Genomic DNA, 17,852 nt, shown 5'->3' with positions numbered 1-17,852 from the left:
AACTGCCCACCTGGAAGCATCCTTCTGTTAAGTGCAGCTTTAAGGCTTTCATTTCCTTTGTCTTATGGTGGCTCTGTAAAACTGTACTATCTTCTGTTGTAATAGCACGTTGCACTGGCACTGCAATGTCTCTTTAGAAACAATCAATCTTTATTGCATGTCACTGTATATACTGAAGTCTTTCACTTTGTGAAAACACCAGCATTCTTCAGTGTGCCCCCCCCCCCAATATCTCTGAAGCACCTGCAATTCTTGTAGCGCCTCTAAAGTTATTCTAATATCCTGTTGACTTGGGATGCTTAATACAATTGTTCAATTCAGATGTCACAAAACCTAATCTCTAAACCAGGCATAGGCAAACTCAGCCCTCCAGATGTTTTGGGACTACAACTCCTATCATCCCTAGCTAACAGGACCAGTGGTTAGGGATGATGGGAATTGTAGTCTCAAAACATCTGGAGGGCTGAGTTTGCCTATGCCTGCTCTAAACAATGGATTGGAGATCATGAGTGCACCATAGATTTGGGAGCTTCTTGCGTGCTGTTTCCATCATCCAGTTTGTATTTAATATGAACCATAATTCACTCTGATGCCTGAATTGGGTAAACTATGGTTAGAGGCAACAAAATCCCACTTCAGATCATGGTTTTCAGACAAGTCCTGGTTACTGCTAATAGCGGTGGTTCCTCAGCAGGGTAGTGGAGGCACAGAGAATCTCCCAGTGGTGTTGTGGGGATGTTGTGGAGTGAAGCAGGAAGGATGGAGGAGTTCTAGGCTGCAGGTGGCTGGCCTGCTTGTGTCCCAGTGAGCTCAACACTGCATCTCACTGCCTCCACCTCCTATGTGAGCCACCACTGGCTAACAGAGTGTGCTGATTGAGATGTAATGATGAGCTTTGGTTAGAACAAACAAGGAAACAGAGTAGGGAATCTTCATGTAAGAGCAGAGGGGCACCATGTGAATCTGCTGCAGATTCCTGTTTCTTAAAACCATGGTTTGGAATTCAGACTTTGGTGATGTCTGAATCAAGCCAGCGTTGGACTGAAATTAAGTTCTGTATCAAACAATTCCTGTGGCTCTCTGCAGTGCTGGATTTCTTTTGACAGCCAGCTGCATTTGGTATCAGTAAAATACCAAGCTTTGGGCAACTTCTCTATTATTGCTGTGTGGTCCAAAAGGACAGTTAGCCTCTCTTGAGATGTGAGCAATACCTACCACACTACATGCTGGTGAATAAGTTTTTAGAGTTGAACATTTAATAATCCTCTCTGGAGGGTCCTTTAGAGCAGTTCTGGGAGGTTTCTGCAATTGCGGGGGTGGGCACTAAGAGAGGGCGAGCCTGCTCATGCAATATTGTGCTGACTGATTGATGTGGAAAAAACCCCAAAGTGCAATATGTACTAAAGGGCGGCGGGGGGAGTATGTACATTTTTTGTCTATAAGATGTGCGATAGAAAAAAGTATGGAAATAATTCAGCTAAGCGGTTTTTTAAAGGCACTTGGGCCATCATGTAGCCAGCTGCATATCTACACACTTATTTTAATTGGAACCCTGTAATTGGTAGTTGCTTTTTAAAATGGGATTGCCAGCCAGGACAAGATTGTCTCACTTTCCAGGCACGAGCCGCCCATGTACACCACCATAGCTACTCAAGTCTATGAGAGACGCTGAAGTTAAGCAAAAAAGAAAAAAGGAAAGGGGGAAAAACCTCCCCCACTTCTCTGTTCTACTTCGATGGATTTTCATTTTTCAGTTCCTGGTGATTTTTATTTATAGTGGAACTCAGTGGGGAAAGGCAATGTCTTGCAGTAAAAATAGGAGCTTGGGCCCAGACAGAAGCAGTCCCCCAGCTGAGAAGTTCGCAATCCAAGCACATCAGAAGTTTGTTGACCATCATGGTTTCATCTAAAGCCAAACTGTAGCTGAAAACTCTACATCTGGGATCATTTGCAATTGTATCTGGATTCTGCAGCTTGAGCCCAAGTCTCTGAGAATTTTAAGATGCAAGATCAACATGAACACTGAAGCAAAATCCCTCACAACAATAGCTGCTCCTCCAGTTCCCTCAGCAGACAGAAAGGAGTTGCCCTGTGCCTCATTATTTTCCATGGCAGAGTAAAAACAAGGTGCCCTATCTTTCAGAGCAAAAGAAAAATGTTATGTGTGAGAGTTAGATGACTTGCATTTATTCTTTGCAAGTTGCTTAAATTTTCTACTTAATTCGATTAATTTTTCAAAGCACACCATGAAGAGGCAACTGGCTTCTTCATTGACTGATTGGAATTCCTATACTGCTTCTCTTTTTCTCTGACTCTCTTGCTCTTTATTACAGTACATCTCAAATGCTTGCAAATGCATAGTAAGCAGTCAATTGAGTTCATTTTAGAGAGGCTTCCTTTTTATTTTTCGGGTGTTTATTGGGTGCACGGGTGTGGATTATGCCTTGGAGAAGAGCCTTGGCAGTTCAAAGCCTGCTTCTCTTTATATGTATTTTGACTGGAGTGTATTTATTTATTTTAAAAGGCATTAGTATTATTGATAATATATTTCCCACCCTGAAGACCACTACTTGCAAAATATACGTGTTACTGCTGCGAGCCAGCCTCTCGTTCGAAACCCTGGTTTTGATGATCATGCTACCATCATGTAAAAATAGATCTTTTGTGTTAGCAATTGACATGGTATTGGTCTTCTTTGGTCAAAGGGAAGGGTAAAAAAAAACAAATTAATCAGATATTTGACAAGATTTGTTATTGGCTGAAATTTCAATACTCTACCCTCCCCAGTTCATAATAAAATATATATATTAACGAGTACATTAGATTTTTTTTTTATTTAAAAAAGATGGACAGCAGTACTCCGTGCAGTAAAAGACTTGAGCGATTAATGCTACCCTTATGCCTCTTTTGAGTAGTTGTAGCCATGGGGCTTGGCACTTCCACCATTGTATTCGTGCCAAAAAATATCCGCAGCGACTGCCGCATTCTAGTACAGGAGGGTTGAGTCGAAAATTCCGCAGTGAATGCGTCGAGTTTCTACATTGCTGTAGACTCTTTCTTTTTAAAACAGATCCCCCCCAATCCATTTAAAAATAAACAATCATTTGTACCACCCCAGTTAAGAAATAGACATCCTGGATTGCTGGGTTTCAGTAGCACCTGAGAATGTTGCAATATTGTAAAGTAAGCATAGAAATTCTGGTTGATCTTTCTTTAAAAAAAACAAAAAACCATGCACACAAATAGTTACTTAAAGAGCCTACTCTAGCATATTATCAACACTCTTTCAAATTTTATTATCTGAAACAAATGTGCCAGTGAATTTTAAGCAGAAAATCAACATAAAAGAGTGCAGCTAATTTTAAATGGACAGGTTTTTTTTTTTTTTTTACAAATGATTTTTTCCCCTTCCACAAAACGAAATGTCATTTACAAAAAAAAGTCTGTTCGTTCCATAATGACAATTGATAGTGAATATATACAAACACAGAAACACACAGATACCCAAGCACACACTCATCTCCAAAGGGTTTCTTGTAAATTTTGATTATTTTGTTCTTAACTGGGAGGAATCTGGTTGTATTTGAGAGCAAAAATAAAGATGCAATGAAAGTTAAAGGCTTACACTATTAGAATGAAATGTGTTCACTCATGATCTCCAAAGCTATCTATTTGGTAGTAAAAGTGGATGCTACAGATGAAATCTTTACAAGAAGCATAATCCTAAAAAAAAAGTCAATCTCCTGCTGGTTGCTATGTCTCTTTGGTACCTCACAGACTTCGACAGAGTCCTGGACGAGTGCCCATTGATGTCATGGAAACACTCAAATTACTGAGAATGATTCATGTCTGTGCTGTTCTCTTATCCTCCCCCACACAAATAGAAGTAGATTTTTAACCCTGACAACTTGTAATTTGCTGTGCGTTTATTTTTGTATCTGGATAAATATTTTTTAACAACTGAAATTAAAACAAGGCAGCCTGTGACTGATCTGATAGTAAGGAGGCGGACAGGTATTCACATGCAGCAAATAGAAATGTTTGCTGGGCTCTTTGTACAATAAGGTTGTGATTGTTGGCTTTATTCCTCTGCCCCTCACCCCAACGTTAAATTTTATTGCTTCAGTTCACCTAGTAGATTCACCTAGTAATGAAGTTCTCCTTACAGGTGCAATGCAGAGTAAAAGCTGCACGGCACCTATTCCTTTCAAGACCCCTGTCCACCTTGCCCCTCTGTTTTGTGTCTTGTTAACTCAGTATTTGAATTGGTGGTCATAGCTTCTGCTATATTACTACTATCCTTTGTATTAATTGCACCATGGTACTGACTTAAGTCATAAACTCAGTTTAAGAAATATTGCTTTCTTGGTCTGCAGACAAATTCATTCTGTAGTGTTAGTTCTGTTTTCTGCCAAGGCACAGATGATTCAAGAACAGGTTACAAGATCTTACTTTTTCTGGCCGTATAATGAGTTCAGTCTATGGAGATATTCTGCTGTAAATGCTCCATTGAAAGTGGCAGACTAAATGGGAGCACAGTTGCGTGTTCATGTAACTCCTATTCCTTTCCAATACGAGAGCTCCCCCCCCCCCGCAAGTGTGCCCTGTATTTCTAAACAGGGTAACTGAATACAAATAATTTCATATGAGCATGTTAACATCTGCAGATGCCATTTTAAGAGCTTGTAGAATAAGCACAACCACAATTTGTCAGTGTGACTTTATTTTATACCATAAAGTCACATAACTTAGGCACTGTTTTATTGAAGCCTAGCTATATTCAGCAAATATTAAATAGTGCCTTACATGTATTTAATTAAGTGAAGACTAGATTTTTCGACACGCATTCAACACTGTCTCTGGGAAATGAAGTAGCAGATTCTTAATGTACTTTATTCAATACTTTCAGTGCAAAAAAGTAAGCATTTTCTTTTTCATTGCTTATGATTCTGTGAAATTCAGAATGTGTATTACATTCTCAAATAAAATTCTTTAAACCACAGGCACTTGTGCAAAGGACATGTCTTCGATAGTGATAGTAATTAAATGATTCATTTGCAGGGGTAATGTACTGTACTACGTATAGTCAGTTATTGCGATTTATTATATGCTTGATTGGGAAAACAACCTGAACTCTGCATTACATTAGATCTGTACACCCAAGTGTCATTATTGTTGACCACCCGTTGGTAAATCGTACATGAATCAAATGTAGTTGATATCCAATCACATTGTGTTATATGTGGTTCTTGCTGTACTAAGCCATTTAATCTTATATCTGGTGATCTTGTATGATCTCCATAATTGCAGATATGCCCTTGCCCACTTTATCTTAATCTGTAACTTCCTCGCTATAGTAGTCTTAATCACTTGGGTGGTTTTTGTGCCATCTCTTTGATATCAGCACCCATATTGTTCTTTGTTTCCCTCGTGGAACAGGGCTATTAGGGTTTCATGTTTTTCACCAGTCAAATCCCCCCTACCCCCCCTAGGTTTTTTAATGTTCACCTTTACATTTGGAAAGTCTTTTCTTACTGAAGTAGCAAGAACTATTTTTGACTATGTCATGTGCAGTTAGTGTTCTAAAGGAAATCAAAGGAGCATATAAGGGAATCAAATTAGGTACTTAGAGTTGGCACAGAAACCCAGCACTCTATTCAAATCCTTTGCAGTTCTGAGGCAGCTGAAACGCTGGTAGGAAGCGACATTTTTTGATCCAAATTTTTCTTTCCTGAGAGTAACTGCCGAGCTCAGGTCATTCGCTAGGGAATTACACTGAGAAAGAGTGAGAAGAATCAGACTTCTGAAAGGTTTCTTTGCTAAATTCACCATCTGGAGAGCTTCTGATTGATTACCTCTGACCTCACTGGTGACTGCAGTGTAATCAGTGAGAATTATTATGGTCAGGTCATGACACGGTAACCTTCCTGCTGTGTACGTAAAAATAAATTTACTCAGGTTTTAGGGATGGGGTGAAAAGGAAGAGGAAAGGAGAGTTGTTTGCTTCTTGAGAGAGGTTGCTGATCCTGTTTCAGGGCTTTAGGAAACATGAGTGACATTTGGAATGAGAACAGGGCATTTATTTTCTTTTTTTCATCATACCAAATCTTGAAGGTGACTTACAACACAGTCCCCCAAGAACTTCTTTTTCACTGGTCCTGTGGAAATGAATGGCAGTTGCACAAGAACAGTGTGTCAGTAGGCCTATCTAGTTATGTCGTTATGAAGGGCACCAGAGGCCAAACTAGATAAGACTATGAGCAGTCCATGATGGACTGCCCTTATTTATTTATTTTTGCTTTTGAGTTTAAAGCAACCATGAAGCTTCCTTCCAAATTGTACCTTTGCTATAGCCCTGTAAAGCTTACTCTTTCGCCCACATCACCAGTCTATGCCCTACCCCAACCCCGTGTCCCATACAATGGAATGTGAAGTAGCCCCCAGACTGAATTCTGTGATGAAGGCTTTTAATGAGTAGGAACTCTTCCCCATGTAATAAGACTTCAAGTTTGGGCAAATGGAGTATTTTCTATGGAGGGTGGATTGTAGCTCTGAAATGAAAACGCATAATATGCAGTGATTTTGTTCTATTCCAGGATTATAGAAGTTGAACCTGAAGAAAAGGGATAGACAGTGCAACCCGATAAATAGTCTGCTATATAGATAAAATAATTATGCAGTGTATTACTTATAGAAATGCATATGTCAGCTAACACTACTTTCTCTGTTGTTGTTTTTAAAAAACAGGTAAATCAGAAAGGGGCTCCTATTCATCATATGGGCGAGACTCGAACCTACAGGGTTGCCACCAGGTAAGAGCCAGCCATGATACGGGAAAATGTACAGTCTTACGATTTATCCCAAACATGATTTTTGTGGATTATGCAGTCTCAGTCTTGAGGACACCAGATGGTTTGCAAAGGGGTCTTTAACAAAATTTAATTTGTGTTTGAAATTGTAGATGTTAAGACATTTTTCTAGTTCCTTCTGATTATTGTCTGTGGATTTCAATTAGTAACTTGTTCAATATCCTAGTATCATGTTGGTAGAGTATTGATCAACCTCCTTCCGTACCGTTTTCAACATGACAATTCCTGACTAATGGCACAACTTAAGGAATTGAAAAGGGAGAGCACCCACGGAGGATGTGTAAGACCCTTGCTTTGGATGGCTATTGCAATAAATTACAGTTTTCATAGAGTCTGTATGATGTTGTGTGAAAACAGGGTTGTATTGAAGGATAAAAATGTCTGAGAAAATATGATTTGTTGTCCCTTTTTGTTTCTGAATTGTTTTTGGCTGGAAGTCAAGGCCAGCAGGCTAACAGCAAAACCGTCTCAAGGGAAGCATGCGCGAGCTAGGAAAATAAGAGTAGTTTAATTAAATAATAAAATGCCAATGTAATACAAAGGTATAGCATGTGTGTGTTTGTGCCTCTGAACACTCCACATTTGCATACTTCTGACTCTCCAGAGAGCGCCTTAGTCTAAAATTGCTATCAATAGCCAAACGTATAAGCTCCTTTCAAGCCAAGTGATAAAAAAAGATGCTGCAATATAATTTTACCATTCATTTCTCTCTCTCCGAACCTTTGCTTTCTTTCTTTCTTTCTTTCTTTCTTTCTTTCTTTCTTTCTTTCTTTCTTTCTTTCTTCGTGGAGCAGTAGTTGCTCAATTTTGAAAACTACAGAGAGGGATTAATACCCTCTTTTTAATATCCAAACTTTACAGAGTTTTAACTCAGTTAGCCAAAAGAAGTATGCTGTTTCTCTTGTTGAAGGGAGTATGTGTTCCCTCACCCTTTTTATCCTTTTAATATGGTCAAGTCCCTTAGTGATATGGGGGGAACAATGTGGGATTTTGAGGCTGCGGGTTGCTACTCTGTTTAATTAAGCATAGAAAAATATAAACAATTCAAGTAATTAAATAGGATCTTGCCTTGGAAAGTACACACACTTAGTATTAGTGTATCCTTAGAGCTGGCATTCCATTGCCTTCTTGCATCTGTTAGCTTTTTCAAGTTTGGACTTTCCAGCCTACTCAGATAAGCCATCAGTTCTGTCCAGATCTGTAGCCAGAGATTTGTGGAAATGAGACATGAGAGTGGCTGGGACAAGAACTTAAGGGCTGCATGTGTTATCAAGTGCAATTCACCCCACTTTTTTTCTGGGAGGAATTCCACAGAAAAGTAAATTTACAGCCATTCCAGGGCAACGGAAACATCTTTGGAATGCAGCTGCAAGTGCTAGGAGCAGATAGCTTAGGCAATGAACAGCTTAGTGCTGTGTCTCTAGTGTAAAGCTTTCAATTCCTGTGGAAGGCCTGTTCCTGTGTATCTGGTTTCTGAGGGTCAAGGCAGAGGTTGTTCTAAGTGAGAGAGGAGGAGGTTGACCACATGCTTCCTTTTTTGCAGGTGGTGGTGGAACAAACTGCAATTTTCAGAGGGGCCCTCTTTGTTGGCTGGGGAAGTAGTCTTATGTGATTTTGGACAGCTTTGTGTGTGTTTCTGTAGCTAATAATAATTTATACTGGTTCCTTGTTATAAGCAACATGATTTCCTTGCCGACTTTAGTTAGAGCAAAGTCCCCTTAAGCTGTGAAATTGTCATTCAAGCTGCCTGAGACTTTAGATACTTCGTGGAAAAAGAAAATAGCTTTTCCTTTTGTTTCAAGCAAAAAAAGTAGAAAGAAAGCTGCGCTGGGTGCATTTTTCACATTCAACCTCCTGACTATTCCTATAAGAGTCCTTCGATTCATTTCAAGGCTCTGGCGAATACTTTACTTATTTAAAATTATTCCATGCTCATTATAGGTTAGAGTTTGCTGTAGTGCCACCATCAGTACCGTCACTGATCCTGCATGTTTATTTAGCTGTGTTACAGTTTCTTTGTGTCCAGATACATGATGCTGTTGCAAATCTGTCTAACAATAAATGCCTATGCGTAATGCTCAGCAAAAGTAAGTCATCCTGTGAATGAAATACACCTACCTATAGAAAGTAGGTTTGTCTCAAATTTGCTGCCTTGTTTCCTTATCGTTGCCTTGTGAGTTTGAATAAAGCATTGTTTTTTCTCCCCATTTTACCCTCCCTCCGTCTCTGCCATCTCCTTTAATCACCCCATAGCTCTTTGCTCCCCCCTGCAATGGAAATGGAAAATTAGCATTTCCCAATCTTCATCCATCTCTGCTCACCAACCCTTTTTTATTTGCCCCGCTCCATTATAATAACCTTTTAGCTGACCACTGAAAGTCTTGTCATTTCTCACAGACCAATACCCAACTTCTTCTGTTGTAAGAAATAAATACTCAGCTGACTAATTCTGTCTTCATCTTAAGAAATTGCTCTATAAATCAGAGGAAACAGATGATGTCCATATCTAACAGCCTTGTTATTCATAACTTTTCCACGATGGTACTGTTTCTTAACGTTCTTGTGTACAGTTGAGTTGTGTAAAGTCCAGTTGAAGGGAACCCTAATCCTTGAAACAGATGCTTGAGTGCACCTACTTAGTTCTGATTGTCCTCAAAATAAGGAAGTGGCTGGACATTTTTTGACAATGCCGATTTACATTTGAAAGGAACACAGATTCAAACATTCCTGGAAAAAAGCCAGGGGAGGTGGGTGAAGAACAATAATCCAAGAATAGTGATTACCTGCTATGAAACACAGAAAACAAGCTCTTAGCCAAGTAAAATAGCAAGGTCAAGCTCGGTCAACGGTCATGGAGGTAAATGACTGGTCCCAACAAAGACGATGGGCAGAAAAAACAACATAGGAATTGAAAGTTCAAGGTTTTGATGTTACCATACGAAGCACTAAATAACTTGGGATCAGGGTTTCTGAGGGATCACCTTAGCCCCTAAATCCCAGCCCCAGTGATAATGATCAACTGGGGGGCCTTTGGGGTTCCACATAAGCTGGAGACTTGCCCTGTGACTGTTAAGACTCGAGCCTTTTGCATAGTGTCCCTTGCATTTTGGAATCTGCTTCCCCTTGAAATTAGATAGGCAACAGCTATCTGTACTTTTTGTCGTATGCTGGACACTTGTTTTGTTTCTACATACCTTCCCAGAAAGACAAGCCTTTTCGCTGATAAGAATTCATTGGAGTTTTGTAAAAAAAATAAAATAAAATGAATTTACATTATTGTATTGTTTGCAATAGTCAACGGTTTTTTTTTTGTTTTTTGTATTTACTGCTAGCTGAATATTGTAAGAAGCTTTCTGAAGGCTTTTTTATTTTTATGTTTTGCTTTGAAAAGCAGCGTATAAGTTCATAAATAAATAAAGTTCTTTTGGTCGTGCTTGAAAGTGGTTAGCTTAGGGTGACTAGGGCCAGATCCAAGTCCTGATGTATTTTTAGCGGGTTGCAAAAGGCCTATAAAACTTTACTCAAAATGTGGTTATGCAGTTCTACATATCAATAAAATAATGTTTACTTTTGAACTATAAGAAGCAAGAGATGTTTCATACTTTAAGAACATAAGATGAGTCCTGCTAGACCAGGCAAAAGGAATATTTTTTCCATCCGTATTTATTTTATTTATTATTATATACCCCATGTTTGAGACACTTCCTCTACAAAGTAGCTTATAATCACCAATGAAAATAAAGTCCACCTGATAATAAAATATAAACATGCCGAATATACAGTCAACTGCCTGCCAGAGGACCACAGGCACGGCATGAAGCTAATATCTCATTGTTCGTCCCTCAAGTGCTCCACTCCTGAAATGGGGGTTTCATTTCACTACTGTGACTGATGCTCCATCTGTCCTCCATGAATGTATAATCCCCTCTCAAAGGTATTTGTCCCACCCACCATCACATGATAGCAAATTCCCTAACTCTCTGTTTATTTAGACCTTTATGCCCAGGGAGGATGTTACTTGATCGTTCACCACAACTGAAAAGGCCCTTTCTTGGGGCACCATCCACCGAACTTCTGAAGGTGGGGCTGCCTAGAGAAGGACGTCAGAAGATGACTCAATATGCGGGCAAGTTCTTGTGAACTATATATGGCCTTAATGGTTAGCACTGGAGCTTTGAACTATGCTTAGAAAATATACAGTAATCAAAATATTTACTGTTAGCCAATGAATAGTTTTTATCATCAATCTTCTGGAGGAAAGGTACTAATGTTGTAACCCTAAAGCCACGTGCCCCCATGTGTAGGAGTCTGTCATAAATTATTTAATATTTTTGAACCATTCATTGACAACCTGTCTACCCGGTGAAATGTTTAGGGGAAGCAGAAAGTTCATGGACCGTGCAGGAACTATCAATATATTTATTTTAACATCCTGTTACTAAAATACAGCAAAACTTCATTATAGCAAAATATAGTCAAGAAATAACTATTTTTGCAGAGCGAGAGGCTGCCTGCCATCTTCGATTTGTTGCAAAATGTCCAAGCAGAGATTAAAGGAGGCTTATAAATGGGAAAATTCCACAGGACCTGAAAGGTGAATGGAAATTACTCTTATTAGAGCTAAGATTTGTAGATCTGAGTGCCCAAACAAATATAACTAGATGCTTACAGCAAAAAAACAAAAGAAAAGAAAAATCCCAAAACAAAAACCAGCTTCTTACGTTCTCTTTTTCTACTTGTGAGCGAGTCACTAAAACCATTGCAAGCAAATAAACTCTTCTTGCTGTGAGACCACGACGTCAATGCATCAATATCTGTTGCACCTCTTTCCCCCATGGCATACAAACTAGGAAGCACCATGCTTTAAGCAACATGAGATGGACAAGCTTCACTACTTAATGGTTTGTGTTGATACTAGCAGGTGGCACTGGATGAGCCGGGATGACATAAGCTGATTACATCAGTGGTTTGTGCTGGTCACTGCAAGTTACTGCACAGGCATATTGCACTCATGCAGTGGCCTTGGCAGTATGCATATCAGTGCCTCTCGCTCTTAGTCACCACTCAACAGCAGGGATCAAGTAGTACACCTTTTCCTTCCATTGTGTACCACCACTGAGCTTCCTCAGTGTTTTGCCTTCACTTTTGTTCAGAACGCATCACCAACAGTCAAGCAATAACTACTTGTAGAATCATGGAATCGTAGAGTTGGAAGGGACCCTACGGGTCATCTAGTCCAACCCCCTGCAATACAGCAATCTCAACTAGATCATGCATGGCAGATGGCCATCCAGCCTCTGCTTTCAAAACTTCAAGGAGGGAGAGCCCACCACCTCTCATATACTGGGAATGAGGCTGAACATGGAGCCGAAATTAATCCTAACAAGGCTATAGAAATGCAGTATGCTACTTCAGAATACTTCAGAATATAGGTGGTTGATGACACTTTATGTAAAACAACAACAACAACAAAACACCCTATGCAAATAGAAAACTCAGGGAACAAATGAAAAACTCAGGGAGAAAGGTTTCAGCCCCACTCTTTGCCTGCTTTCTATTTTCAGGAAGATTTTACCATAGGCAGTTTATATGCTGCATTTTCCGTAAATAATTTTGTACTGAAATGATTCACAGGAAATAAGCAGTCTATAATAACAGTATGTAATCATTATGAAAGTTATAATATCACTGCAATGTAATACTAGCAATACGACATTTATTTCACTTTACATGCATCAAAAAGTGAACATAAAGCTTCCCGATAAGTCAATTCGGAATATTTATCACAGAGGAACATTTATAAATATGATCCACTTGGTGTTAAAAATGCATTGTTCGGTATTTTAGTTAAACATTCAGATACTACCAGTTAAACTGCAAATTGATTCTTATAATAGTTACCGTGTATACATATTTTGATTGTTTACTGTATTAACTTCGTTATTTGCAAAATTAAAAAAAGAAAGACTTTACGAGTGTCTTCAATTCAGCTGACGGGTCTTAATGGCGCTGAGAGTGCCACATTCCCCACCCCTGGCCGTTTAGGAAAAGGTAGGTCAAAAAGAGACCGGCTAAGATTCAGAAAGTTATCTTACTCTTAATGGTTAAGGCTGAAATCGTAAATACACTTACCTAGCAGTAAGCTTCACTGAATTTAACAGGGCTTATTTCTGGTAGACATGGTTCAGATTGTGCTGTTAGTTAGAAAAATTTCCAGCTTACACCAAGCTTTTCTGACTTAAAAAACTTTAGTTATCCTAGCCATGTCTTATAATTCTCTAAAAGAGCAGGCAGTTACAATTTCTGGTAGAAAACCTTCACAGTCCCATACAAATTCTGATGCTAAAGGGAACAAGGGAAAGGAAAGCTGTTAGGATGGTAAAGAAAGGCCTCAATGGCTCCAACCTTCTTTTCACCCACCCTTGTTGTGAGATTCCTCTTTCTTAGTGAGAGGAGAACACCAGGACTGCAATGGACGTTGTGGCCAGGAAACCACTAATGGAAAATTCTTAACTGTCTTTAGAGATGTTGAAGAAGAGCTGGGGAAGTTCCATCATTAAAACTGAAGGGAAGTGCAAGAATCATCTCTCAATGATATCTATGGATATATATGCCCAAGGAAAGGAAAGGGTCACAGTAAACTATGGTGCAGTTCACATTCCATTGAAGCCAATGATAGAAACCTGACACATTTCAATAGAGTTGCAGTTCACTCGGCAAGAACTTGCTGACCTCAGTTTAATTTAATATTTAAATTAGTTGCAGTTTAATTTAACATTTGAGGAATTAGGTAAGGAATTTTGTTGCTTTTAAGTAAAACATGGAGGTTGAACAAATCCAGCTTCTGACTTGATTTCTGGAAAGTATTACCTTCTGGTAAGAGAGAAGATAGGGACGTGGGTGGCGCTGTGGGTTAAACCACAGAGCCTAGGACTTGCCGATCAGAAAGTCGGTGGTTCGAATCCCCGCGATGAGGTGAGCTCCAGTTGCTCGGTCCCAGCTCCTGCCAACCTAGCAGTTTGAAAGCACATCAAATTGCAAGTAGATAAATAGGTACCGCTCCGGCGAGAAGGTAAACGGCATTTCCGTGCGCTGCTCTGGTTTGCCAGAAGCGTCTTAGTCGTGCTGGCCACATGACCCAGAAGCTGTACGCCGGCTCCCTCGGCCAATAAAGTGAGATGAGCGCTGCAACCCCAGAGTCGGCCACAACTGGACCTAATGGTCAGGGGTCCCCTTTAAGAGAGAAGGTATTCTAATGTTCAGAAGGAAGTTGGCAGTAGCCTACTTCAACTAGACAGATACTCTGCGTTTCTCCCAAAGCTGCTCTTCTCTAGGAAAAGCAGGTTTGGGGCTTCTGTTTCCTATGTATGTGTGTAACATGTAGACCTCCCTCTAATTTACCGACCCAAAAAAAGGAATAAGGCTTCTGTCCTGGCAGAAATAATTATGTGAGACTAGTGAAACCATGACTGGTAGCCTTTAAGAGGTATTTGATGAGTTGTGTAGGTTTCATTTATTTTTAAAACTAATTTATTATCCGCCTGTCACAAAACAAATTCCCAGGGCAGCCGATATCACAATTAATCCGTAAAATAAAATGTACAGTATATGGATCAGAAATAAATTAAACAGAAATCAATAAATAATATATTGTTAAGTCAAATAAGATATTGTTATGTCAAACAATTAATAGCTTCTGGCAAATCCCGTTAGTGTACCAAAGTGATTTTTGCTTTATTGAAAATTGTATATTGCATTTAAATATTCTAAAGAGCTAGCGGTGGTGTCCCTCATTCTTTCCTGTCCCACATTTCTGTCCTTACAACACCCCTGTGAGGATCGTTAGGGTGAGGTACAGTGGCTGGCCACACATTGCACACTGATTTTCATAGTTGCTGGGGATTTTAACTCGTGTCTCCTGAATCAGATCACTGGTAGTCATTTATTTTATTTTATTTTACCCACATCCCACCCTGCTGTAACCAGTGTGCACACATGCTTACTGTTGGATGTAGATGAGTGCTGTGATCATCAGCCTTTGCAAACTCTTGCTTTGCACCACATCATTAAAATTAATAGCAATCAGGTGACAAATATTCCCTCCCCCCCCCCCTCTCTCTCTCTCTCTCTCTCACACACACACACACACACACACACAATTTCACACTATCTGTCTCTTAATTTGTACTTTATTCATGAACATCAGGGCCTGGAATCTTTCCTGCTTTATTGGTATTGTATACAATAAGTTATTAAATTTCATCTCTGTAATACACCTGCAGTAAAATAACAAAACATTACTGCACTTAAGGAACGTGTGTGTGTGTTGCAATGTTTCACCCCCCTCTTCCAAACAGCTGCTTACAGATTTCAAGATTGGTTGTATATATTCCCTAGAGCCCACCTCTAATAATCGAGACACATCTGCCATTGCAGTGTTATAGGCATATGTGGTTTTATTGAAAGCTATACCTATCTATAAAAAAATTAAATAACTACTACCTCAATTAAATTGGCAAGCTACCTTTTGTGAAGATCATATTGCAGACCTCTTGAGACGCAAGAGTTCATTTTACTCTTCTGTTACAAATCACTAAGTATGTTTTTTGATTAGTCAAATAAGTAGATTTCTTCTTGCTCTCGTGGCAAGTTATCTCTGCCTATTATCAAATCTCCTTCCTGCTCTCTGCACATAAAAACACATAAATGTTGTATTGAGATAGCATTAAATCAAATAAAAGCAAGGAATTCAGAAGATAAATTCCTTTCTCTTATATCTCTTTGGTCCCTTCACTTCTCCCCTTTCCATTGTTTCGGGACAGAATATATTTTAGGAGTGTTAGATGGTATGGTGAATGAGTAGACTGTGCAGCTGATCCAATGAGCAAGTTGGGAGTGGTAGAACATATTGCCTGTAAATGAAAACTATCAACGCTGCTATATATGGAAGCACTTTCTGCTCATCCACGATGGGGTTGAGCATTGTGGCTGGTCAATGTAGTGCCCTCCAGATGTTGCTGGGGGAAAATTCCTGTCATTCATGATTGGGCTGATGGCAGTGGGAGTCCAGCAATGTTGGCTACCCCTGGTCTATGAAATATTGTCTTCTACAAACCATCCTGTGTATGCAATTTATATGCATTTATACATTTATTTAATATATATAATATAGTCTTTTACTGAATGTTTGAAGCTGTACTCAGTAATACTATACAATTGATATGGAGTCATATAATGCCGCCCAGATGCTTTGAGATCTTCCAAAGAAGCTGCTCAGTGTTCCATCTGGTCTCCACTTGGAACAGGGTCTTCTCAGAAGTCACCCCACCTCTCATTGGAGGTATACTCAGCTCCATATTGGCTGCTTTCTAGAAGCAGATAAAAAGTAATTGCAGGAAGAGGCTGAAATTGGAGGAATTAGAGGAAGCTGCTGTCCAAAACAGGATGCTCAGGCGAACCCCTGATCCATTATAGGACACAGAGGGCCTCATTATGCAGCTCCATTAAATTCCTTCTTCCCAGGCTTCTGGGACGTACAGGAATCCAAGCAATGGCTGTAGAGACTAAGAATGCATAAGCACCCTAAATTTAGATCTTTGGCTTCTGTGGGTGGCTGTTGGGGCACTCACAGATACTTGAGTCTCACCAGGTCCCCACACTTGGCCTCATTTGTGAAATGATAGGAGCTGCTTCCCTGTGGGGTGATTCCATGTCACTGAGGAGTGCATCTGAACATCCTTCCAACCATGTGGGAGAAGCCCATCACATGGGTCTGCCAAGACCAGTCAGCACCCTGGTCCTCACTCTCCCTTATACTGCACTCCTTCAGGCAATAGAGGATATTCTAAAATCATCTCCAGTTTGGATTCCCAAGCCTACTGCGAGGATATCCTTTGTTGATGTTCTTCACCACACTCCTGTGGCTCATGCCAAAGGCACATGTTTTGGCTACAGCTGTCAGTGTTAGAGTGGCATGCGTCTCCAGCAAGCCATTTGAGACCCTCCGGTGAACAATAAAGCTCCACAGCTGCTGCACCATTTCATGGCAAGTAAAATTTACTCCCATCAAGACTTGGTGGTGGTGTCTCACTTGTAGCACAGTCTGGATCTTCAGTTGTTTACAATGGATACATGCTGTTAGGTTTTTGTTACTTGCTCAAATTGTGGTTACTTCATTCAGTCAGTAGGTTCAGATTCTAAACTTTGATTGCACGTAAAGGCAAATATTTTCATTCATACACACACACACATATATATGATTTTGTTGATGCAAGATGCCACGAGTGCCACAATCTGAAGCAAAAACTGGGATACTTTTAGTAATAAATAAATAAATTGAAATGAAATTAATTTAATAATAAATAGCATTACTTATTATTTGATAATAAATAAAAATAAGTAATGTTACGTTAACCTTTGCCGTACAAAGCTTGTACACATTTTGCATTGGTATATTTTTTTTTAAGACAGTGTTGAAATGTAGGAGACTTCATTTTTTTAACAGCTCAGAACCAAAATACATAAATAGAAAAAGCAAGACACAAATTGCTCAAAGGCTGAAGCAGCTAAAGTTATAGACTATTACTCAGAGTCCTTTTGGCCATGCTGAGTCCTGCACAGGTTCACAGACAGAGTCCTGACTGGAATGCTGTGACTGTATTGTTATTCCCATCTTTGACATCACTTTTTATGAAGGGGTTCCTGGTTGTGTGAATGGTTCAGTATATAGGTGCAAATCAGGTTGAAGTTGAACAGGCTGCATTCCTGTATAGGCATGCTAGTGTGATGTTTATTTCTCTAATTTCCTGGTAAAAACTCCCAAAGTGGTAAAATCAATATTAATAAGTGCCCTGCCCTAGACTGTACTAAGTTTTCTTTTATTTCTTTTTTTCCTGGATGCTGTTGACTCCAGATTATACACTAATTACACCGAAGTACAGGTTTAAATTGATGCAGACTGTGACCCTGTGCACATTTAACTTG

At 39.6% G+C, this 17,852-nt stretch overlaps 1 protein-coding gene across 17 annotated transcripts in view; it reads left to right on the top strand.

Annotated features, from left to right (window-relative positions):
• Window positions 1-17,852, top strand: part of TCF4 (transcription factor 4) — a 339,025-nt gene that overhangs the window by 166,708 nt on the left and 154,465 nt on the right. For all 17 annotated transcript variants that reach the window (XR_014539543.1, XR_014539544.1, XM_083575633.1 and 14 more), the window contains one exon: window positions 6,748-6,812. Coding sequence is in view for 15 of the 17 variants with exons in the window: in XM_083575633.1 (XP_083431759.1) it covers window positions 6,748-6,812 (65 nt within the window). In the remaining 2 variants the exon portion in view is untranslated. The remainder of the gene's footprint in view (window positions 1-6,747; window positions 6,813-17,852) is intronic.

Source organism: Podarcis filfolensis, assembly GCF_964270895.1.
Source record: "Podarcis filfolensis genome assembly, chromosome: 11".
Classification (NCBI taxonomy): Eukaryota; Metazoa; Chordata; class Lepidosauria; order Squamata; family Lacertidae; genus Podarcis; species Podarcis filfolensis.
The sequence above is the reverse complement of the archived record's forward strand: the minus strand, read 5'-3'. Positions and strand labels throughout refer to the sequence as shown.